This window comes from Eupeodes corollae, chromosome 1 (assembly GCF_945859685.1).
Source record: "Eupeodes corollae chromosome 1, idEupCoro1.1, whole genome shotgun sequence".
In the NCBI taxonomy this organism is placed as follows: domain Eukaryota; kingdom Metazoa; phylum Arthropoda; class Insecta; order Diptera; family Syrphidae; genus Eupeodes; species Eupeodes corollae.
Window position 1 is genome coordinate 28,247,793 of NC_079147.1, and position 26,867 is coordinate 28,274,659.

General features: G+C 34.3%; 1 protein-coding gene across 2 annotated transcripts in view; it reads left to right on the plus strand.

The window, feature by feature from the left end:
* The window catches only part of LOC129953770 (cadherin-99C), a 284,004-nt gene that overhangs the window by 199,073 nt on the left and 58,064 nt on the right, over positions 1-26,867 (plus strand). For both annotated transcript variants that reach the window (XM_056067225.1, XM_056067226.1), the window contains exons 6-7: positions 17,672-17,851; positions 24,475-24,540. In XM_056067225.1, coding sequence (XP_055923200.1) covers positions 17,672-17,851; positions 24,475-24,540 — 246 coding nt within the window. The remainder of the gene's footprint in view (positions 1-17,671; positions 17,852-24,474; positions 24,541-26,867) is intronic.

Genomic DNA, 26,867 nt, shown 5'->3' on the forward strand with positions numbered 1-26,867 from the left:
CAACTCATGTTCCATAAGCTTAAAATGGTTTCAAAAAAACAAAAACTAAGATTTCGAAAAAATGCAATGCCTTCAAATTTTGTCAACTTTTTTAATACATCTATGTTCACGTTCATGAAAAAAAAATACATAAGTATTTTTTGTAGATCGCTTAATGCGGTCTTAGATGCTAAATGAACATGATTTCAAAAGCGCATAATACCATAAGTGTGTGTAACTACCTGTCAAATCGGTTAGTTCGGTTTTATTCTATATTCGAAAGAGACTTTTCTCCTTTTTCAGTTACGCAAAACTTCATTCATAATGCACACAAACCACGTTTTGCAGTATTTTATCTACCTTACCTACATAGGTACCTACCGACAGTGCAGTTTATCGCTATGGACTCTTGGACTGGTAACGACTTTAAGCCCTCCCACCGACTTACCGTCTCACTGTTGCATTTCATTCTAAAAGTTTAAAAAAACAAAACGTTGTCGCACAGCATTCTCTAGATACCTGTTTTCCATCGGAGAGTGACCAAACCTTTATAACAAACCGTTCGCTTCAGGGGTCTTTTTAATAAGATACTTCAAGGTCTTTATGCCACCAACGCTGAGTGGTATATTTTTTTTGTATTCGTTTTTGTCTTTATAAAGCCTGGGAACGCATTTAGTTAAAACTGATCTATATATAGTTAACATGTTTTTTTTTCTTTAACAATCTTGACGTCTATCGGCGATGACAATAACCAAACGACATGTGCAGAGCATGTGCTAGACCTCCCGCCAGTCTCTATAACTTGGTTTGAAAAGCAGCGGATAAAAGCCTTACAAAATTCTTATATAGTTAGATATTCAAAGACAAAACGAGAGTGTCGGTCGGTGTTGTAGCTAATTGTTAGGTGGTAAACGAAGTTGAAAATTACAACTAACCTACTACTATCTAGAAGTATTGTAGATAGTTTAAGTTGTTTTGTTTTTGTTGTTGTTGTTGCTGTGCTTGTTAAATGCTACTGTGACGCAGTTGTAAAACAAAAACCAACCAAGCGCAAGAAATGTGGGATGGAAAATTGTTTAAGAATGGACAAAAAGGCTCCACTGGTAAACTTTATCTAATAAATCAACTTAAATTACTATTTTGTAATGTTTTTCGTTGTTTGGAAAACATCAAAAAGGTTTTCAAAACAAAATATCCTAAAGCTATAAGTTCTTGACTTAAAAGACAAATAAGTATTTTTAAGTAATTTATGAATCAATTTTTAAGCTTTGAAGGTGACAAATTGCTTTGGTTTCATTTAAACGAGTTTTTTTTATTTAAGAATTAAAACTTCCGCAAGTTGCTTCCCTACGCAAAACCTCAAACTATTATTAATCGTGCCAATTTTGCTTAAGCGTAGGAAGGTACCTACTTCTTGAACTGTCCTTTTGTCCAGTCTAAATACAGACACAGTCCCCAAGACTTCAACCGTATACCATCATATCATTTACATGTTTAGCGTTCATTGTGTGCGCATGATTGGAGACTTCAGTTTTGGCTTGGCGTAAAAGAAGTCTTGTTGGGTAGGTTTTCTTCTTTTAAGATGGATTAACTGTTATCTAGTTATGGTAGAGTGGTTTTATGCACAAAAACATTGCATTGTCCTCAAGCTATACCATAGCCTTTTTTTCTATTTTAGTCTTAAGATAGTTCACAGTTATATTTTTATGAATAATTTGATGGTGACCAATGTTGCGGAAAGGATGTACCACTAAATGGGTTGTGCGTTCAAGGCGAAACGAAGAAGGCTTTGACTGTTATAAATTTATATTCTCTTATTATGTTATAAGAAAGATGGGAAAATATTTTTATCAGATTATACTATATGGTAATTTGTGTTGTTTTGTTTAGTTTATTTCTTGAGCAGTATTTGGTTTGAAGTGTCATTGTCAAGACGGAGCAAACCATCAGAGGACCAAAAATAGGAAACAAAAATGTACTTAACATTAAAAGATTAAAATAAAATATGCATTTTATTGTTCATGATCGACTTGTTGTTGATATTAGGTACGGGTACACAAACAGTTTAAGGCTAAACCAAATAACACTTAATAAATGTTTATGCCATGCAAAAATGATATAAACAAAAGCGTTCAGAATAAATGAAAGGTTTAACATTAAAATTTAATAAATTAATGGAATATTAAGTATAAGAAGAATGATCCTTGCAGTCGAACTCGTCCAAGTCCAATTTTTGAAGACATGAAACACAAAATGTATGAGGTTTTTTCATAATAATATGAGCACTACACAATTTTATTTCGGACAAATAAAACTTTAACTTGTCAAACTCACCGTTCCAATCCTTTCAGCTGTCACAAATAGTTTTATTTGTAGCCTATTGTTTGAGTCTATTTATGTTTTCAAAGTTTATTTAATTATTTTGTTTAATCGCATCTTTTAAAGAGTTAATAAAGTACTTCAAAGTTGAATGCATCCGAAATTATTTATAACTAGCGGCCCGTCCTGGCTTCGCACGGGTAGACATAGACAGGTACAGAAATTTAAGTTATAAGCATGCTAGTTAAAACGACCATGAATCACTAAATAAGAACAAAATTGTATGCTTACGAGTATCTTAATGCCTCCCTGTACACTACGTTAGCTGTGGTATTTGTAGGTGGCAATAAAACGTATTGATTTTCAGGAGATGCTTCTCGAGAAAGTGCTACAAACAATTTCCCGTGGGAAGAGCACTCTTTCCTTCAGTCGATAACTACTATGGAAAAATATGTCCCTGGGACAAACATTGTTTAAACGGCCGGTACATAAGTACATCTGACGTAGTGTTGAGTACATTAGAGTTGTACCTATTTATATCTACCCGTTGAAGGCCAGTACGGCCGCTAGTATTTAATATAGCATATAATAAAGTAAGTTTCTAATGGAAAAAGAATTATTAAAATCGTTAAAGTACTTTTTAAGTTTATTCGTTACATACAAAAATTCAAATCTTTCCTCTTTATAATATAAGTTTAGATAAGCTGAACAGCTTGAACTTTTATTAGGAGTACTTCATTTTTATATGTTTCTTTATTTATCTTGTTTAATAATGTTACTATTTTGAAAACAGAAGTGAATATTGCATCATTGCCGACATAAATACTTTTCATTAATTTTCTTACTGTTACTTTTGATTTCTTATCTTGGATATTTTTTTCTAGTTAACTTTTTTTCAAAACTTTTACAGTCAAAAAATTTAAAATTGAATTGATTCTAAGTTCTACAATTTTGTACAGAAAAAAGACATTTATTTGTAATTATTTTAGGAGCTTACCGTTTTAAGCTTTGGAATGGCTTAACATTGAGACACTTTCAGGATTGTCCCTATTCATATGAAATATGATACAAGATTTTCTATCAAGATTTTGAATTTAAAAATGCAATACGACTCTTTGAAATACCAAGATGAAATTTATTTTTCTGTTGATGAAAAGCCAATAAACTCAATTAAATCTTTAGGAAAACACTTTCCAGTATTGGTATACGAGTATGTATGCATATTTTTACCCTGAATGTGAAATTGTTTACACTCTAGTGGAAAAGAAATGCAAAGCTTCCACAATCATACTTATTAGAAGAATACTTAAATTTGATTTTTTTTTGGAAGTAACCACTTCAAAAATTTTCAGGAATCACAGAATTGAAAGATCAACTTAACTCTATCGTTTACAGAAGCTTTAGTTCTTTCTGCACAAAAGTTATAGGTCGTTAAGTTAGAACTCGATATTTTTTAAAACCATAATATCGAAAGTCTAGGTCATAAATACTGGAATCAGAGCAATACAGTCCAATCAATTTGGTACCTGCTGTTTGTTTTTTAAGCATTAAACATTTTAAAAATATTTCAAATTTAATGTCAAAATCAAAATAGACAAGTCTTAGACGCGTAAGCTCCTAGTACTGGTGTCTTTAGTAAGATATGATGCAAGTGATTTGATAAAAAAAAAGAAAATTGGGCTTTTAAAATTAATACAATTAATCAGTAAATTTTTTTTGACATTCTTTAGGAAACGTTTAACAAAATTTGGTATATAAACATTATTAAATATGAATTAAATTTAAAAATTGAATATGTGAGTTCAAAAATAATTTCAATTAATCATAAACAATCTTTTTCAAAGAGGATAACTCTTAGAGTAAAACTGAGTAACTGTTAAATACCTAACCATTGACGAAGTAAACAGTTATACATAAATAGTTTAACAGGGATGCCAAAACAAGACATTGCTCTATACAGCTCTTCCCTATGGATGCTGTCATACGAGGCTTTAAAATCGATAAAGAGATGGTGGGTATCGATCTGAAGCTCCTGGGTTTTTTCCAAGATCTGCCGTGGTTTGGATATTTGGTCGATAGTAGACTTTCCTGGTCCGCAGCCACACTGATAAGGACCAATCAGGTTGTTGACGAATGGCTTCAGACGTTCACATAATACGGCAGAGATGATCTTATACGGAATGTTAAGGGGACTGATGCCTCTGTAGTTGGCGCAGTTTAGAGAGTCCCCTTTCTTATGTATCGGGCACACTATACAGAGATTCCACTCATCGGGCATGCTTTCTCCCGACCATATGTTGCAGATGAGTTGGTGCATGCTCCCTACCAAGTCATCGCCTGCTGCTTTGAATAGTTCGGCGGCGATGCCGTCAGCTCCAGCAGCTTTGTTTGACTTAAGTTTAGATATAGCTATCTTCACTTCGTCAAGGTCGGGTAGGCGGAATTGTTGATCTGCGTCGCCGAGGTTGAGTGGTTCTATCTCCCTTACAGCGGAATTCGGTTCGTCATCGCCGTTATATAAGTTGGAGAAGTATTCTTTCCATATTCTCAGCATCGACTGTGGTTCTACTGCGATGTTCCCTTGATCGTCTTTACAGGCTTCGGTTCGTGGCTGGTACCCTTGGGAGGTTTTTTTTACCTTTTGGTAAAATTTACGAACCTCATTCCCGTTGTGCTTTTCATGCTCTCTTTTTTTCCATCTGAGAAGCCTTTGTTCCTCTCCTCTTCTGTTCGTAGAGCTCGCGAGCAGCTGTAGTCCTTTTGTGCAGCGCCGTTTTGTATGCCTCTTGTTTCGCTGCATGCGCTTGCCGGCATTCGTCGTTAAACCAGGGGTTTCGCTGTGGTGGCTGTGTGAAACCTAGCACTTCAGAGGCGGCATCTCTGATGGCTGCAAGGCAATGTTGGCACTGGTTTTCAATGCTTAATGCAGGAAGCATAGGACTCCTTAGGAGGTTACTAGAGACTCGATCGGAAAAGGACATGGCAGTCTCTTGCGATTGTAGCCGTCTAACGTCGAATCTTCTCACAGTACCTCCTTGTTTTGGCTTGGATCGGGATATCCGTAGCCGTACCTTGGCTACAACGAGGTAGTGGTCCGAGTCAATGTTGGCCTCTCGGAATGTTCGGATATCCTGGATACTGGAGAAGTGTCGTGCGTCGATCGCAATGTGGTCAATCTGGTTGACGGTTCATTGATCAGGATATTTCCATGTCCCCTTGTGGATATTAAGATGCGTGAACTGCGTACTAGCTACCAGAACGTCTCGCCCCGCAGCGTGGTCGACCAGCCTGATTTTTTAATCCGTTGTCGGAGGTGGTGTCGTGTAGGCTGTATCTCCCGATTATGTCTTCTCTTCCTAGCTTGGCATTAAAATCTCCTAAGACAATTTTAATGTCATAGCCAGAGAACTGCTCATATGTCTTGTCCAAGAGCTCGAAGAATATGTCTTTGGTGTCTTCATCTTTCTCCTCTGTTGGGGCATGCGCGCATATTAGGCTTATGTTGGCAAATTTAGCCTTGATGCGGATTGTCGTGATGCGTTAGCTCACACTGTTGAAACTCAAGACTTTTTGCCTGAGTCTAGTTCCAACAACAGATCCACACCCAAATAGACACTGTCTTTGTTCTCTGTAGCAGTCGCCGTAGTATATATCGCAGTCTTTTAGTTTGCGTTTGCCCGGTCCATCCCATCGCACTTCTTCAATGGCGGTAATATCTGCTTTGCAGCAGATAAGGGCTTCCGCTAATTGTTCGGCTGCATGTGGTCTGTTAAGGAACCTAACATTCCACGTACATATCCGAAGTTCGTTGTCCTTATTTCGTTTTCGTAAGTGGTCAACAGTGAATCCGTCCGTATCCGAGGCTTGTTGGTGCTTCGCAACTAAATGTATTTTTACGTGGCCAGAAAGTCACACGGACGGCACAACCCCCAACCTGGAGGGCCAGATCCTTAATATAACTCCAAGGAAGGGGAGCCGGATAAATATCTCCTTACAGGCCTGCGCTCCGAATATGCCGAAGAAGCCCTATAATGTGTTCACTAAGTAGTTCAATCTTACTCGAACTGTAGACGCCACCGTTGGCGTCGCTTGTGTCCTCTTGAATGCACATATCTACCATTTGAACATTGAGCCATGGAAATTTCTAAGCAAACCTTGAAATTTAATAATTTAAAAATACGTTTTGGAATTTTTTTGTAACAATTTGCTAAAGTTTTAAAAATACCCGTTCCAAACATTATTTTTATATTTTTTTAATATATTTCAAAAACTAAATATCATAGAATTGGTTAACCGTTACAAGAACTTACTTTCAGACTAATTTGCCTTTTTCTGTTAAGAACCGTTTTAGAATAAAGGGTTTAGCGTTTTTAAGATTTAATGAAGATTTTTTAAATATAACTTAAAATGATATAAAAGATATAACTGAATATTGAAGGGATGACACATATATTTGGAAAGCCATCATGGATATTATTTGAAAAAGGATACTTCATCAATTTATAATAGACTATAAAAACCTTATATTCGTGTTTTTCTTCTTCGAATATAAAAAAAAAATATCTTAAAAACTTGACGTGAAACATTAATTTTGAAGTTGAATTTCAGTTAAGGCCATTAAAAACAATTGTAAAAGTGTATTTCTATTGTCTGGGAAAAAAACCTTGCTAGTTAGTCTTTAGTTACATTTAGCCTCAATATTTTCAGAATTTTTTAAAATTTAAAAACAAAAATCCTCCCCACCCATCCTTTAAGAAACTATAAACCATTTAACAGGAGAAGACAGAACTGATTGAAGAGATTTATGTTTTTATATAGAATCCATCAAGTTTAAAAAAGTACAAACATACAAAAAATATAAAAATTATTTTTTAAAGGTGTAGTTTCTAAATTTAAGCGTGTAGATCGAAGATCAAAAATTGCATTTCAAAACAGAACCAAAAATATATTCTAAAACATATTTTTCAAAACCAGAGAAGTGTAAAATTAGGGGAGATTTGAATTAAGCAAAACTTAGTCTCTTTCTTGATTAATTCAAAGAACTTGAGAACTTATACTAAATAGTAAATAGTTGTAGAGTTACAGATCTTTAAAAATAAATACATTGGGTGGCGGAACAGTCCGTTGTGAACCATTGCCTAGTGACTTACAACTCGCAACCATTTCTGTGTGCGAGTACTGTTGTCAGGAATGGAAGGGACCTACAATTTTAGGCCGAATCCGAACGGCTAATTTGAGAAAGCACTTTTTCATGACAAGAATTACTCTTCAAGAAATTGTCAATTCCTAGCAAGAGGCAGTACCCGCGAAAATTAGTTTTTTAAATTATGGTGGCACAGGCAGGGATTGAACCCAAGACCTCTTACATGACAGTCCAACGCACTTTTTTTTTATCCATTTTTATTAATTCATTCTTAAACCTATCTTAAAGCTTGACAAAAATTCATAAAACTAGCCTAATTATCCATAACTTACAACTATCTTAATGTTCCCATACGGGCACTATAAGTTAAACTATAACACTAACTACTAATGCCTTTCGGCCCTAAGATCTATTTTAACTTCAATTCATTTTTATTTATTTTTGTATTGATTAGAAAATTTAAAAAACTAATATCAATATCCTTTTTATTTTTATTTAAAAACTACTTAAAATAAGGTCCCTAATATAAAACTTAAAACTAACTTAAACTACCTATAAACTACTTTAAGTCTAACGCACTAACCATCATGTCACGGGTACAGTTACAGATCTTTAAAGCTACTAATTTTGTATTAGTAGAATTCTTATAAATAGGAACACTTGTTTTTTTAAATTGAATGCCAATCGTCATTATCAATCAATTTTCTTGGGTAAGGTCTTTTCAGCAGAAAAGACTCTGTTGGTGGTCTATTTTTGATTGATTTATTATAAATAAAATATTATGACGAAGTTGACCCACAATAACATCTTTATTATTTTCCATCATTTCTCCAATTTCATTAATCTAATACGAGTATAATCTTCGGCTTTGTTTTTTCTTTCGATCAATTATTATTACCCCTTAAATGACTTTCTCAATTATTAAGAAAAGCAAAATAAAAACACTTTATGACAAACCCGAGGCTGACATTTTCTAATGTAGTTATAAATTGATTGATAGCATTTAGCCAGCTCATTAGTTTGTAATAGCTTTTCCGCAATACTCGTTTAAAGGAACATTTAAGATCAAAATGAAGAGATTTATTTCTTTCGCATAGTTAAGCTAGCTTAGCTGAGCCTGAGAGCCGCCATCTCAAGCTCCCTCAGATCCGCATCAAGTTAGTTAAAAATGTGTACCACATAGATAAGCAACTTAAATCAAATCAAATAATATGGAACGCAATCACTCAAGACTCGCTTGACATTTTAAGTTTTATTAAACTGTCTTTTTCATCAATGTGACTTGACAGTTAAAAGCAACAACAACACCATGTCACAAAAGTTTGTGTACTTAAAATTGCTTCGAAAAGGCTTCGTTGCGTTGCGTAGCGTTGTTTATGTCGAAATTGCTATATTTACACAATAATTATAACAAACAAGTTAAGTCTTTTATCTCAAACAGGAATCTTTAGCTTCTGAGAAATTTGATCAGGAACTCTATGTTTTGAGTGTGTCTCTTATGCTGTAGATGTTTTATGTCAAAGATACATAAGTTATGATTCATTAAAGTGACTTGGTATTTGACAACTATTCGCAGCCATTCTCTGAAAATAAAAACGAGGTTAATAGAGTCAAATAGTCTAAACATTTTCATTTTTGTTGTTTGTGAGAATCGTATTCGGAAAATTGCAACAACAACCGAAATCAACCACATTTACATGATATGTTTTAGCTGTCAGGCTATAGCTACACCATAGGTAGGACTTAGCACAGCTTCACACCCAAAAATGAAATCTTGAAACAAAAAAGTTGTAAAAATTCTTAAACCAAACCAAAATCTCATTCATAATTCACCATGGGAGTCGTGAAAAACATGCTCGACTCTCACCACCATATGAATCAAAAATGTCATATGGCACCGATGTTATCTGTCATGTTTGTCCCCATTTCTTCTGCACTGTATCCGGGCAAAACATGCTTTGCTATGGCCATAAAGATGAGCTATACATGTTATGTTGGTTGCAAGCTACAAGTTGCAACACCACGATATCAGGTAACAAAACACCCGAACTAACTCTTCTATGATGGGATATGATGGAGTCCACGAGCGAGCGGTGGTGGAGTGTGCTTTTGTCCTGATACCTGATGCTGATGGTGATGTATCGTGTACATCAGAAGCACTTTTTGACGAATATGGTGCTAGATGGGTGGCAGTAGCAGTGGCAATAGCAGGTAGCAGGCAATTCTGACTTTATGGTATAAATTCCATGTGAAAATGTTTCAATTTTCACATCATCATCGCATCGATGACAGTTTCTTTTTTTGACATTTAAAAGTGACAGCTAATCAACTGATGAGCGAGCGTTAGGAGTGAGAATGGAGACTTGGTCGGTTTTGTGGAGATGCAATGGCGATCGATGGAAAAAGTAACATGTCACTGATATCTATAATATGGCATCTCACTCCTCACAACACAAGACGCATATATGTAGCCTACATCAGGCACAAGGCACACATTGAGGCACAAAAACACTCGGTCATCGTCATATGGGTGTCGTGTAATTTGTCATGTTTTCTCCTTTGCGACATTCATGAATTTTCATTAGACAGTTGAAGTCAATTATTGGGAAAGCTTGAGCTTGGCCAATCCAGATTTGGTGGCACTACTGGATACCCGATATAAAACCAATCAACCACTTAGCAAAGCAAATGATATCAGACATCAGCTAAACAACTCGTAACTCCATCACAAGAGTCAAAAGACTGGAAAGTCAAAAAATAGATATATTGAGAAGGTGGAGTAATTAACGACTGATGCATATCTAATTGCAATTACTCCGCATCAGACGAATTTGGCTTAGCTACAAGTCAAATAAATGTTTCAGAAGTTTATAAATGGTTGCGTTTATCATTAAGTGCGGATCAGTTTCTTGAGTTTGACGTTTTTTGATTTCTTTTTATTTGACAAGGCGCAATTAACCATAGTTGGAGATTTTGGATATTGAATCTTAATCTTGAATAGATTGAGATCTCACTTCTTTTTTGTGTGTAACTAGGAAAGTAGTTTTCATGAGAACGTTTTTATTGAATTAAATATATGTGCATGAATTATAATGGGGTGGGACCTTATAGATATAAGAACTATAGTGGTTTTTTCCTGTCAACTTAAAGAATCAAGATCTGCAAGATTTCTCTGGTTGTTTTGCAAAGATGCCGAAAAAGGTTTGTCATTTGTATGCATGATGAATTTTTTACATTTGATTACTTTGACAAGATCAAAGGTTTGTGTTTTTAACCAACGATTAATTGGCCAATAATAATATATCTTTCATAAATTATTAAGTTTGGGTTAGCCCACAATAGAAAAACAGATCTGATCAGCATTTTGAATTTGAAGAACTTCTAGCATAATTAGATTCATTTTGAAGTTGGTTTCAGTGCATAGGTTCACATTCTCAAATATGTTTGACAAACGTTGTTTGATTTGTTTGTTTGATACAAAATGTGCACTCTTTATCAAACGGATTGTCAAATATGATAGATTGAAATCAAAATCATTTCATATTTTTCTGGTCTGACAAGTTATACTTGTCAAAGCTTTACACTTCTCCCCTATAAACCCAAACATGAAATATAAAAACATAACACCAACCGATGCAGTAGTGCCTACCGAGGAAATTTATATCATATAGCTTTTGCCATTCATTCACCTGCTTTTAATTCACAATGACATTTCAAAGTATATTTCATATAGAGAAGTTAAAATTCGTCTTCTGCCTTTAGCCAGATTGAGTGTAAATGTTGTGTACATTTAAGAAAAAATTCATGAGCGCATTTGGTATTTCAAGTACAGAACCGTTTCGTAATTGTTGGGCCTCGAAATACCTTCCCTCCGTTTATTCCACCATCTACTTCTTCTAAGTGCATGGCGGACAGGCTTTGGTCACCCCTTTATTCTCCTGTGCTTCTAGGTACACTAAACGCAATTTCTAACCCATTATTCCGGGGCCAATGTCCAAGAGAAGATCGGACAAGCTTAGCGTAAGTCGTGGCTAAAGCTCTGCCTGCTGTTAGGGATATGTCTTATTACGAGTACATCCATAAGCATTTCTTGCTTTCGTTGGGAAGACCTCTACTCTGGTCTGGCTAGACACTGACGAGTCTACCTCAGCGTCACTCAAAACCCCATCACAACTTTTTTAAAATATGACTAAATGTCATGCTTGTCAAAACTGAATCCAAATCCATTTCAAATAAAGACTTTAAGTAGTGCACATATATCATATTGAAAACAATAAAGAACAATGTTAATGGCATGTAATTGTTTTTTGGCGGTCTTCAAATTTTGAACACTGCAGTTTCAGTGAAGTACGAGGGCGGGTCAATAAGTCCGTGACTTTTGGAATAAAACACAGATTTTTTGATAAAAAATAATTTTATTTCTCAACGTAGTCTCCCTTGAACTTTATACACTTTGTCCAACACTTCTCCAATTGTTGTATCCCTTCCAAAAAAAAATCGTCATTGAATCGGTCCAATAAGTTGGCATAATATTCCCCATTGATTGTTCTTCCCTTTTGAAGGTAGTTAATGTGGATTATCCCGCGTGCATCCCAAAAAGCAGTCCATAACTTTATTGGCTGAAAAACCCACCTTGCCCTTCTTTGACGCCGATTCACCCTTAGAAACCCACTGTTTTGACTGTTGTTTGGTCTCTGGTGTGTTGTGATGGGTCCATGTTTCGTTCACGGTTGCAAAACGGTGCAAAAACTTCCTCCATATTGCGATCAAACAACGCCAAACCTTCCTTTGAAGTTATTACACGATTGCGTTTGTGGTCCACTGTGAGCAAACGCGGCACCCATCTTGCGAAAAGCTTTCTCATGCCCAAGTGATCATTCGAAATTAAAACCACTGAGCCATGCGAGATCCCTACGGCTTCGACAATCTTAGCCTTGGTCTCGGTAATTATTTCGCAAGAAATAATGCCTAATAAGCACACGAAATTCACTTTTTTTCATTTTCTCCTCAAATTAGTGAGTAGTCTGATAAAACACAAACTAAGTGACGCAGCAAGTTTAAATTTTGACAGGAGTCAACTTAAGATGCCTGTTGAGCAGTGTTGCTGTTTCAGTAAAGAGGTCAAAAATTCAAAAAGTCACGTACTTATTGACCCGCCCTCGTAGTTTCTCTAGTTGATGAAGTTATATTGAAGTCGCAACTAGCTTTAATTTATGGTATTAGACCTAACATTTAGGTTTAAATATCAAGAGAGTAAATATTCTGAAGAAACGGCCTTTAGCTGGAATTCTTGATGTGCTTCCGGTCCCAACCTGATGTGATTGCTTCGTGATTTGCAATTAGAGGTTTAATTTAAAAAAAAATGAGGTGGCGCAAAAGTCCGTTGAGAACTAGGGCGATAACTTCACGAATTTCTTCTTTTAAGTTTTATTTCGGTTGTGGAGCCTTAACATAGATCTTAGCTTTTATGTAGGCCTAAATGTGTTAAATCACAAGATCATGGTTGCCAATTGTGATCTTGTCTTTGAGAAATAACGCGGTCAACAAAATAAACATCAATATCTTTTAATCAAAAGAAACACATTAATCGTAACTTAATGAAACATTCCATTCATAGTTTCAATTGCTTCAGTCTCATTTCCGAATAAAGTCCCACCACGTAACCAGTCCAATAATCCTATCAAATCAGTAAACGTTGAAGACAGAAAGAATTTTCAACAATCATGCTAACATAACCTTAGAGTTGGAAATGAACACCATTACCTAAAATGATGTTGACACGTTTCCAATACCAAACCAGTAAAACTATGGCATTGCTGTTGATGGACCGGCTTGACTTCTTGTCTTACGGAATTGTAAAAGCCTCTAGAACTAAGTCTGTAAGCAAAATTCATCAACACTACTGCTTGAAATACTAAGAATATTGTTAGTTGCTTTCTATAAACCCAAACAGTTTAAGTTTAAGGTGGCGCTACAGTCCTATGTGAACTAGCGGTTCAAACTTCTCGTTCTAGCTTGTTCCCTGCATAGATGTCTCCAGCGCACTTCAAGTTCGTTAAGGTGACTTTCCTGATCCGGAATCTTTATCTACTGCTTTGTCCTGCAGGGAAGACTTTCCAGGCTGCAGCATTGGTTTTCAGGAGCTCTACGTGACCCAGTCATTTGAAGTCAAGGTCTATGTAAAGCCCGTATAGCTCATCTGTCCATCTTCTCCTCCACTCACCTTCAATGAACACAGGTCTGTAGATCACCCAAAAAACTTTTCTCTCGAAATAACCCCAGGGGCTTTTATCCATTTATGTCACAGTCCATGCTTCTGCACCGTACAGCAAGACTGGGATAATAAAGGTTTTACATAGCGACACTTTAGTTGCTCAAGAGATTGCTTTACTGCTCAATTAGTTTCTTAGCCCAAAGAAACAGCGTTTAGCAAAAGTAGTTTTCTATCTCAGCTGTGGTGTTTTTTTCTGCATTCATAGCGAAGCTTCAGAGAACAAAGGCTTAAACTACCTCAAAATTATGTCTGTCGATGGTGACGTTTCGACCAAGACTTCGGTGTTGTAAGTGCTTTCTTTACTACAGCAGTATTTTGTTTTGTCCTTACTAAACCCTAAACAAATTTTTACTGCCTTTGTCCCAATATTCACAAAAGCCCCATTGACATCACGCTGAGTTCTTCCAATTGTGTTAATAATGTGCCAGCAATTGGACCGACTTTTGAAAGATGGTGCCTCTTGTGTTGACGTGGGAGGTCTGCACTATTTTTTTAAGGACAATGATGAAGAAATAGCATGACAGCACATCACCTTGTCTAATAGCTCTTGTTTTTACATAAATAAAAAGACTGAAGGTTGTCTTTAAGCAAGAGACTAAAATTAGAAAAGGAACTGAAGAAAAAAAAGGGCCCCTAAGTACTACATAATTGGTTTGTATGGGGCTTCAATGTTGTTAGTGTTTAGTATAAATGATGATAAATGATGATAACTACGATAAACCGCATATGTTTATGCAAATTGAATAGGAAAGACATTTTGAATAAGTCAAATTTCAAAAAGAATTTTGTAAGAAATTCAAACGAATGCATAATTACAAATATAGAAATAACAACAACTTGAGAGGGAGCAATATTGTTCTTCTTTGCAATGTTTAAAAGTATCATTCCGAAACATTTTCATATAAATTTGGAGAAAACATTTCTTCTTTCCCAAACATCTGTAACTTACTAAGGCGCAGAAATTACACTTCAGTCAAATTCTTAATTGCAACTCAGTTTCAAAAAATGCGATTAAAATTGAAGTTAGTACTTATAAGTGACTTGTTAATAGCAATACCGCTTACTCAAGTCTGTATTGGAGAAAAGATTATCAAAGTTAAGTGTTTAAGGTCTTCAAAGACCTTTACAAACAGTCCATAAATGTATATGTTTTGGAAAGTGATACTTCGTTTCTCCTTTAAAAATGTCAATCACTTTGCTTTCGAGGTCTACCACAGCTGTTTCACCTTGACCAGATACACTTAATTCGTTCTAATGACTAAGAAAATAAATAAGAATAATTGTTACGACCGACCTCTTGTAATTCAAGAATAAAAGACGTATAATAAAATAATGGTTAACACTTACAATTGACAACATTCTAACAAGAAACAACCAAACGAGTATAAAAATTATGATAGTTATAATTCACTCCACCGCCACCATCGCTATCTCAAGGTTCTAGATACTAAGATACGAGTATCTCTTGTATATCTTAAGATGTATCGAAAACATAAAATTTTCAAACCTCGAATACAAATCATTTCCACCGAATAACAATCCCTCTAGCTGCTGATAAATAGTCATTCTTTCAGACTTTTTGCGTAAATAAATTGTAATTAAAGAATTCTTGAAGAGCTCGTTTACTTTTGTGGGATAAAATCCACAATCCACCACCGCACCGGACCAGCATCGGCATAGCGCAGCGCGACGACAACGACTACGCGACGTACCTAGATTTGTCAGAAATCTATAAAATTCCAGCGTTTGTTCCAAAGACGGATTTGTGATGGTGGTACGGTGCTATGGCCAATGACGTATATATCTTTTTTCTGTTCCATAAAAGTAGCTTAGAGGTATATAAATAAAATGCTTCTACATTCCAATTATCCAGATCCAGCTATATTTGGCCCAAAATGGATGGATGATGCAGATGCTGCGTCAGAGAGAGGGGAATTGATTTTGCACAATTATGAAGGTATGTGCACATTTGCCCAGACTCAATCTTGTGTTTGCAGCCAGTGTCGCATCTTATCAAGAATCATGGCCATCAAATATGCCATCATGTGCAGCAATAACCTTCGATTTCAGTTCATTTTGTCCAAGCCTATAGCTGACCCTCCCCCTCTCCTCTCTAACCCCTCCTTTTTCTGCCGTCAATGCATTATAAACATGACGTATTGATCAATTTTACGTCAATACAGATTCATAATAACTCGCAGTTATGCGCCTGCATGACGTCCCATAATCGGGCTGAGGACATACTACGACGCTACGCGACAATCGACGATCGACGACCAACGACAAAGATGTGGATATAGTACCTTTATGTAGACCTATGCATATCTTTTATGTACTCGTAGCTCCTGGCTTGTAAAGTATAGATCCTGAGATGGTCAATCGTCTTTTCGTCACCATGCACAGTGGGGCTCTTTGCATAGGAAAATAACAAAAAATGATATTTAAAGTCTATCAATGGTACAACAATTCATTTGTTTTTTTTTTTAACAAGTTTTACAAAAATGCACCCACTGCCACGCCCATTTTTACGATCAGGTTTTAGTTTTCCATTCATTTCTAAGTTCTAAGAGATAAAAAATGTCACACTGCGGAAAAATTTATGGACACAGTACAAACATGTACATAGAAAACATTTTTGTATTCATTACATAATTAAATATTTAAGGACTGCAGCCATTAAAGTAGACAATACCAATTTTGTGAACTGATAACATTATAAAATAATGTTTTTTGTAATGATTACAAGTATTTGTAATTAGTATAGTTTAAGTTGGCTACTCTATGTATTGATAAAATAAATTAAAATATTAAATGGACTCCTTACATAAAATTGTATTCGTAGTTTTCATTCAGGTGTTATTATGTGATGAGTAAAATTTGTAAGCACTTATCTAGAATTGTTACAAGACAATGTAGTGAGCTAAGTTTTTATTCACTCATTAGAAACATTTATTTTATGATTAATTTTATGATGAATGTGTTCATTACATAATTCTTGGACTAGTTACAAAAATGTATGAACTCATTGCATACATATATTTACTCATTACATAAATATTTAAATAATCATGTACTGGTTACATTAATCTTTGCACTCAATAATATCTCTACTAGAATAGAAATGTAACATTACATATTAAGTTTATTTTAAAGAAACTTAAAAGTCTCTGTACTGCACTTTTAAGAATAATATTACTATCTTGTAACCACTACTACAAAATTGTATTTGAAATGTAAAGTTGCTGAAAAACTATTTAAAAAATGAAATTCCATGAGTTCCCTTTCTGTAATAAATCCGATAGTTTTTTTAAATCTGTAAAGCACCAAAAAATGTCTCAAATGTTTGCTAAAACGCATTTATAAGTGTGCACCTTTAGTAACCTAGAAAAGTTTATGAATGTGCAAAATTTGAAACTTGCAAAGGCTGTAATTTGTGATGACGTTAAAATTTAATAAAGTTCAAATTTATGAAAATTCCATCCCACTGTGTGCCTCATCATCGTTGCATCTGTCATTTTGTTTTAGGGATGCATATATGGCTTTTATTGCTGCTGCATAGTCATTCCGTCATTTCTGATGATGTGCCACAATTGCAAATGGGTATACAAACTGATTAATATTTATAGTGACGCAAGCACACGGCAATGGGAACAAAGATGAGATAGATGAGAGAAAGACTACCGACACGTACTATCGTACCTATGAGACTCAGCTCTGACAAAAGACTTTAAAAAAAAACAGATTTCAAGCGTAGTTAGTTTGGTCTTATAATTTATGGGTGAAATGCAATTGTTACGGTTGGAGACTGAGAAAAGGGAGGGTAATGGGGGGAGATTAAGGGGTTTTGCAGTGAAGACCTTTTAGATGTCTGATATATGTATAAGAATTTTGCTATAATGTTTCTGGTTTAATGAATGCACCTTCTCATTTTTTTATTTTTTTTTCTCTCTTTACAGTCTACACCCGTTGGCACAACGATATTTCGTAACATTCAAGCTCTTGACAAGGATGCTGGAGTTAATGGACTTGTTGAGTATTTTCTTGTGGAAGGAAGAACGAACACTACGGAGGATGAGAAAATGACTATTGCCGATGGCTATGACACTTTTGCTATTTCATTTCCACATCAAGGACAGGTAAGGATTATACGAGTATACTTTTCTTTATTTTTAGGATTTTGCTACTGCAGTAAATCAAATGTCATATAGGCAAATTCAAAATATATATTTATATATGCAGTTATACATACATATCAAATTTTTCTTTCAAATGTTTGATGGTAAAGTTATAGGTGTATGTGATGGAGGTTGTTATGGTGATTTGAGACTCTGGGCTAAACTAATTGCTATTCCCCCAAAGAAAACTAAAAATCATTAATTTAAAATAATGTCTAAAAAATATACCTATATATATATACATTTATGTATTCAAAGAAGGCAAAAGGCTTTTACTCCCTGTCAACTATACGAAACTATGATGGTTACGGGTTAGTAACCTTCTTACATGTTTTATTATATAAAAGAGCTGACATCAAAACTTGTCTTCACGATTTTTTGCTAGAGACTATATTTCATTAAAAAAAAAAAACAGGCCTTATGATGGTATGAGTTATTTTGACTTTAAAGAAAACGGGCTCTGGAGGTTTTATCTTACTTTCGAAGACCTTGGACCTACGAAAAACCTGCCAAGAAAAAGTCGAACTGAAATTAATAATTTTTTGTTTCGTTAATGTGAGATATATCCCCTTTCTATTAGCCATGAGTTGAACTTGCGATCAGCTACGCAAAGTCCATCCTTACGATGTGGCAACAGTTTACAAAACCTTTATAAGTCCAAAATTTGATGAAAACTCACGCTACAGGTTTTAACATAATTGCTCTCTTAAACAGTATTAAAAGAAAAGCTTTTAAAATGATTGGTAACTTCACTTGAGTATGTTACTCTACCTTTCTTACCATGAAAAAGCCAACTTTATTCCCTTCCTTAAACAAATAGATGTAATCAGAAGTTCTAAGGTTGATACCCTTAGTAGATATGGAAGGCTTTTAACGAAACTGTTTGATGACTTTAGACTCTAAGTCATTGTAACACCATTCTATTGAATGGTGTTACAAATAGTTTACATTAGTGGGCAAGGCCAATCAATAATCAACAATTGTATAGCATCTGAAGAGTGGGTTAAATACGTTGAAGGTAAATAAATAAATAAATGATCTTTTCAGCTCACTTACCAATACAATTCTAGTGAAAGTACTTTTCGACAAGAAGGTGTTGCAAAGGAACTCAGATACTCCCCACAAAACTTAAATGGCTTAAGAACAAAGCTCCGAATTTTTTGGATGACAATTCTCTTCCAGTTTTATCACCAACAAATGCTGAGCTACTTGCTCCTACATGCAAATTTTAAAATGTAGTGGGGAGTGTAGCCATGGTATGAAGAACGTTTTCAAAGCTGATACAATGGCGTTGCAATTTGGAACTATATTGACAACAGAATAGATCCTTCATACTTTTAGCTATGCTTAATAGGATGTGCAATGTGCATATGTTTGAACTTGACTTTCAAATTTCACTAAGAGAACCTCAAAACACGTTCCTTGTTACGAAAAATAGAAAATTTCATTCGATACTATTAATATGCAAACATTGATGTTGAAACAGTCATTTATGGGAATTTTAACAAAGTTTTTGAATGTTGTACATGAAATTTCTGACGTCACCAAGTGCGGCTGTATTTGAAGGTTCTGAGTTTTCAGAATAGGTTGATACGTCAGCAGGTGTACCACAGGGATGCATCTTGAGTCCCAATCTGTTTGCCTTGTACATTGATGATGTAGCTAATATTCTAACGTGGAGCGAAGCCTTTGCGGAAGATCTCATAAAAGTGCAGAGGACTTAGTGCTGATATCAGATAATCCTTTTTCACTTTAACGTCAATTAAATCGATTACAAATGTACTGCAAGTCATGGGATCTTCATATTAACATACTGAAAACGAAAAACACGATCTTCGACAATCGAAAGAGAGGAAAACTACCAGAATAAACTTAGTGCCTTAATAATGAGCGGATAGATAAGATGACCGAATTCAAATATATCGGTATATTGTTATCATCAAACTAAAACTTTGGCAAATATGCAAAGGAAAAAACTATTAAAACTTTTATTTGGCAATCAACATAGTGTGCTCGAAATTTTTCGAAAATCAAAATATTGATCTATCCTCTAAACAACAAGTCTATAATGCCACTGTCAAAACATACATTTGTTGATGTATGGAAGCTGCTTACAGCTATTTCCTTAAACAACTATTCCATTTACCGAACTCTACTCCAACCTTTACCGAGCATATAGAATCTGGTTTACCTCCTATTTATCTTCTGAATTTGAAAGCTAATTCAGATTACTTAATAAAAGGGATAAAGAGAAATGAAAATAGTCTTCATAGATCAACAGCTTTGAAATCATTGACAGCCAATGCTTCTCATCTTCTTTTAAGAAACAAAACCAACTGGCTTTATAGCATGACATCACACTATTATTATCTTTGAGTTATATTCGCGATTGGCATATTTTCAATTATCAAAGTTAAAGTGGACGACAATATATATGACCAGCACCTAGCTAGAGCATATCATCATCAGCCTCTAGACTGTTCTATAAAAGCCTCAACCACCGATTGCCTACTATCTGAGGTGATAAGGATCATTTTCGAAGCAAGAGTCGAGCTATTAAATTTTAATTTTATAATTCACAAAGCAGATCTTTAGCAAACCTGTAATCTATGCCAATAGAAGAGAACTTGAAAACATCTTCCATTTTATGGCAGACTGTCCTATTTTACGAAAGTAAAGTGGCTTTTCTAAGTCTGGTAAGTTTGGAGAGTACACCATTAGGCCAGCAAGGTAGTTCAGTGCTTGACTACTGTCCAATAAAGGGAAATCGGTTTTCTTTAATTTCAGATTTCATGGTCAAAAGTGTCCCGTTTTCTGATCACTTGCCATTAGTAGTATTAGACAATATAACGAGTATCGATGCAACCTGGAACGGAGTCTTCCATCGGTGACTCAAATTTCAATAGGCGACATTGAAAAATATAAAACTTTCATGCCCGGACTCAAGAAAATACCAAGGAAAAATTCTTAAAAGTAAAGAAAAATGGTTTGACAAAAAATCATACCGATGGTTAAAAGTTTTTCAAAAATTCAGCTGCCATGACTTCAAAGAAATGTATTTAGTAGCAAATGCAGAATTCAAAGAAAAATGCAAGGAAAAACAAACAAAGTTTTATGAAACCGAAGCTCTTAAACTTACAAACCGCAAGGATTCCAAGGAATTCTGGATGCAAAACCAAAAATCAGTTTAAAACTAAATATCACTTTATGTTACTTTTGAACCCATTCTGTCCAGTACGTTAAACTCACGTACTCGAATGATATTTTGGATACTCGAATGATATTTTTTGTTCATAACCCATGAAGAAATTAAGACCTTATTAGTGGAATTGAAGGATGGAAAAGCTTCATGACCTAATGGTATACCATTGGAATTCTTTAAATATGGAACAGAAAGGCTAACTTCAAATTTAACATCGGCTTTCAATACAATTTTGGATACTGGAAGTATTCCAGAACAGTTCAAAAAGTCCTTAACTTTTCCCATACACAAGAAAGGCAACATTCATGATCCATCCAACTACAGTGGGATATCCTTCCTCAACGCCACCTATAAAATATTCGCAACATTACTAAATAACTGATTGACCCGTTGGATTCATGATAATAAGTTTCTTGGGGAATATCAGTGAGGTTTTAGAAGTAGGTACTTGACTATCGACAATATTTTTGTATTACAAAGCATAGCGGCAACTTCTATTGAACAAAAAAAGGAGCTCTTAGTATTTTTTGTCGATTTAAGGTCGCTTTTAATACCGTTGAACGCCGATCGCTATTCTTCAAGCTTTACAATAATGGGATGTCAGTAAATTTAGGCAGGTACTAGAAAGCATCTATGACGGAAATAAGTCAGCGGTATGGAATGGTGCCGAAAAGTTGGAGAGTTTCGAATCGAAGATGGGATTCAAGCAAGGTTGCAATTTAAGCATTAATCTTTTTGCCTTGGTCATATAGGACCTGATTGATTTTCTTCCTGGTGGAATTGAAATAAAAAAAAGCCTTGCTTTTTGTAGATGACATCATATTGTTTGCTTAGTTGGTGATAAACCGACTAAATTTGTATTGCCGGTGAGCAAATCCAAAGTGATGATATTCCGGAATGGTTGTGGTAGAACAACCAGGAATGAAAAATGGCACTATGACGAAGAACCAATCGAGATTGTTAAAGCTTACAAACATCTAGTATTTACCATAGCCAGCAATCTTAATATGAAAACACACCTTATAAAAAAGCTGATTTAATCTTAAAGTTCAATATCGACAACATGGAAAAAATGATTCTCAAAGCTGTCAATATTATATAGTGTTAAATATAAGGTATTTGTTGCAGTGGCGGAATCTATTATGATATATACATCACAGGGAAGGGAGAAGTTTGAAATGGTCGAAAAACTTCAGAGGTTCTTCATTAAAAGATGATTTTGTTTACCGAAAAGAACCCGAACTATATGATCTACAGGATTATCATCGCTCCTCATCAAAACTATTAAATGTCATGTTGATTGTATCAAACAAAATTTTAATACGTCAGATAAAAATCTTAACAAAATTCTGGCATTGAAAACAATTGAAAAGAAAAATCTGTTGTATAAGAAGCTAGAAGACCATGCTGTAAAACGGACTTTCGAATAGTGCATAGATCTAAGTACAACCATCTTAATCACAATTTATGCGAAACGAGAACAAACAGGAGCTCACATCGGCAATTTTTAAAATGAGAGGAGAAATGATAAGCCTTAGGATCTTCTATCTACTTCATCCTTTGTAACTTAAGAGTAGGGGAAGATGTAATCCATTTAATAGGAAAGTGTCCAATTTCATGTGAAATACCTAGAAATTTTCGAGGCAGCAATGTACAGTCGCCAGAAAAAAGATATGCCCTCCTTAACTGTGAAGGAAACTTAAATCAATTATTTAATTATTTTCAAACAATGCAATGCCTTACTGCAATCAAATTATAAACGCATAAACTTTAACGATTTTACTAAATTATTTTTGTAAACAATGTATGTATATAAACGAATGTTTATAAATCGAATTATCTATCCTATTTTACGATACATTAAATGCCTCACAGAATTAGTTCCTTCAGTTTTTGCAATCATTTTCTGACCTATCGTAATAGCTTCCCAAATATCAGACATTATTCAATTAAATTGTAAACTTAAATCTTTCGAGAACCTTATCAAATTGTTGCTCGTGATTCATGCCTCAACATTGACCGATTGCGTTCACGAGGAAAACTCAAAGTTTTCAAGTCCTAATTCAAGTTCTGTGTATTGCAATTAAACAGCTTTATGATCCTTTTAGATCGTTTCTCTTTTGACAAGATAGATGTAAGTTTTTTTTTTATTCCTAGGCCATTGGATCTCTTAAATTAATAAACAATTTTCTTGATTAAAATCATTAATAAATCTTTCAGATTTATTATAACGGTCACAATAAAATCTATATATGTAGGTACCTGTACAAGTTTCCTGTCTTGACTGATGTCACTTCTGATTCTATATCAATTCATTTCTGGTATTTCTACTTCAATCTTTTATATATTGATGATGTCGAACCTTTTACCGTTCGTCAATTTATTAATTTACTGCGTTAAATGGATCCAAACGTGTCCATCGCGTCTTATACTGGCTTGGCCAAACCATCAAACAAACCTCCGGTTAAACTTTCAATCTTTGATTTACAACCTCATGAAAAAAAACCTCACAACCAGAAGTAATCAATCATCAGCGAAGTGACAGTTCCGTTTAGCTTGATATGTCTCCGCATTGCATTATTGGCAATGGTGCAGTTTCAATTGCAATAACAGTTTATCCTTTCTAAGCCTGTGATATTGATGCTGATGCTCTCAATTAAACCACTTACGACCAAGTTATTTATTCACCAATCATGGCCGCCATCTGTCATTCCATCTTCTTCATATCTCTTACACTTTTTCGTACGTATACGTTTTTCTTCAGAAGCAAAGAAAAAAGATTCAATATTGAATCTGTTTCTTTTTGTTTAATAGTGGCGCACATCAAGTCAATTCCAATGACCATCTCATGATTTCTTGTCTTAAAAGTTAAACCAAAGATGAGACTTTTCGTCCACCTCTATAAGTTAGGTACATACTCGTTCTCGAAGTCATACTCGTATACTTGTACCATAATGAAAATGAATTACCCAAACAGATTTATGGATGCCATTTAACCTAAATGGTATCATTGGATAGAGGATCCAATGGCCTGTCATATCGTCCCCAGAAGTCATATCTCTTTGAGGATAGGTTTTGTGTGTCTGATGTGTACCAAGTTGATAAATTAAGAAGACGATGAGATATGTTCATCCACCAGATTCGTTCCTACTATCTTACAAACCAAATCCACCAAGAGTCACATCATAGCCACCAGTTATAGCCTCAGCCCCAGCCACAACGTTGCCATATTCCATCTCGGTGAAAGATTTATTGGAAATCTGTTTAAACGTCAATGTAATACACTCTCGTGGTCTCACTTTTTTCTTTTTTCAGATAAATAAATATCTTCTGCTTTTTTAATAAATATCTATATCTCTTTCTTTTTTTACCATCTGCACAGGTGACTGTCGCTAAAACATTGGATTATGAAAAAGTTCAACGATACTACCTGACGATTGTCGCATCGGTAAGTACCTTTAAAAAAGACCTGATAAAAAAAAATGATAATACTCCGACAATATTGTATTAAAACCTTTAGCGGGAAGCTCCGGGAATAGGCCATCATTACTCACTCAATGCTCGAATTGGAATTTATTAATTTGCCAATCCAGTTTGGCATCGACTTTGAACTTTTGAGGATCTGATGATCGAGCGGTCTTAGACAATCCGCGCAAGTTTTTTTTCCCAAATAGGAAGTAAATTCCATTCAATGTGGATATTATTATGGTGGAAGTATTCGCACGATGACGTTTAATTCTTTCTGGTTACAGTATGTTTGACAAAATAGATGTTGTCTAAAATTATTCAAATTATGATAGTTTCACTTTAAACACATAATAAACGTTTTATTGTTATTCAAACAGATTAAGGTCAAGTATATTATATGCGTAGGTGATCTTTTTCAAATTTTAATTTATTCAAAAATTAAGTCAATTCATAACCAAGAAATTTAGCGTTTTTTATTTGAGGTGTTACAACAATAGAAATCTTCTTTTTGCTAAAATTTAAATATAAGCCAAAATTTATAGAAATGGTGTAAAAATACGCCTTGGCCTACAAACCTCATGATAAGTTAAACGTTATTAGTTAAGATATGACCACAATTGACAGAGAGTTTTTTGTAGTCCTGCTTTTTATTCCTCAAATGTGTGAATTACTGGTGCAAACGTCCGTACGTTTTTTTCGTCGTCCATAGCACAAGAACTAGTAGAGATATCGACTTCAAATAAATGTTGTTATACAGATAATAATACAGAAAGGGCTTGCAAGAAAATTGAGTGTGCGGTTTTTTACCTTACTTACTTACTTAAGGTGACGCTACAGTCCTGTGTGAACTAGGGCTTCACCTACCATAGCAATTTGAAAAAAAGGTGAATATTTTGGTTAACGCTAAATATAAGGACTTGAATTAAATTTTATATTTTATATTGTAATGTGATACCAAACAAATATATTTTTGGATAAAATTCCAATTAACGACTTTTTATATAAATTTAAAAAAAAATGGAAAAAGATATTTGTCACCTCGAAACTCTTACGAACAAAAAAATATATTTTATCTTCAAACCAATTCTGGTCAAATTTTGAAAAAAATTAAATTGACAGTTTTTTTACAACAAAATTAAAAACCAACACAAAAATAAACGAAAGTTTGTAAGAATTGATTTTCACATTGGTAGACATTTATTTCGACTCAAATATCTTTTTAAAAATTCAAAAATATTGGCTTTAAATTACTTAATCAAGAAAATATTTTTTTCGACATCGATTTATAAGAATCAAACAGTCCGTTTTTTTTTCAAAAAAAAAAAAAACAAAATCTACAAAAAATAGTAAAATAGTTTGAAAAATTGATGTTTGATTCTCTTGTGAATAAAAGAAAATATTGAAACAAAGTCCTGGTAGCTAACGCTCTCTCTAGTTTTTAATTATTGATAATGTAATTTATTTATATTTCGATAAAGTTAAAATAATAATAATAATAATAATAATAATAATTTCATTAATCCAATTTTTATTTGTTTATATAAGAAATAAAAACTTTTAAGAACTGCTACTAAAAGTGGTAAAAAATGGGTTTCAACTAAAAATCTCGTTAGCAAAAATAGATTTAAAAATCAAACTATTTCATTATATGCAAAATATTGTTGTGAGTCACATCCCAGCTTCTTTTTTAAGTTACTAGATAAGCTTAAAAGATGATTTTAAGAATTTTTAACATTTTAACATCTAAATATATATTTAAATGCTATAAATAAAAAGTAAATAAGGTGGCCCAATAGTCCATTTAGAACTAGGGCCTAGAGACTTACAACTCTCATCTCTTCCGGTGTGCGTATAATGTTGTCAGACATGAAAGGGACCGACAGTTTTAAGCTGAATCCGAACGGCTACTTTGAGAAATCACATTTCATGACAGGAATTACTTTGGAGGATTTGTTTATTCATCGCAAGAGGCGGTACCCTTTAAAAACCTTAGATGGAACAAGCAAGGATTGAGCTCAAGATCTCTGACATGACACTCCTACGCACTAACCATCACGTCACTTGTACTACTACTATTTTAAATGTTTTACTATAGTTTGAATTACATAATAGTTATTTTTATTGAATCACTTTTTTGCTAATTTTATGATAACAGTGGATCTTGAAATACTTTTTAGTGAACACAATTAAGTATTTTGTCATGGTGACCTTTTATAGATTTTCTATTGTGCTACGAAATTATAAAACTAGTGTTGAAGTGAACGTTCTGCTTTATTATTTTGTTTTTTTTTTTTTAAACTGTAACAT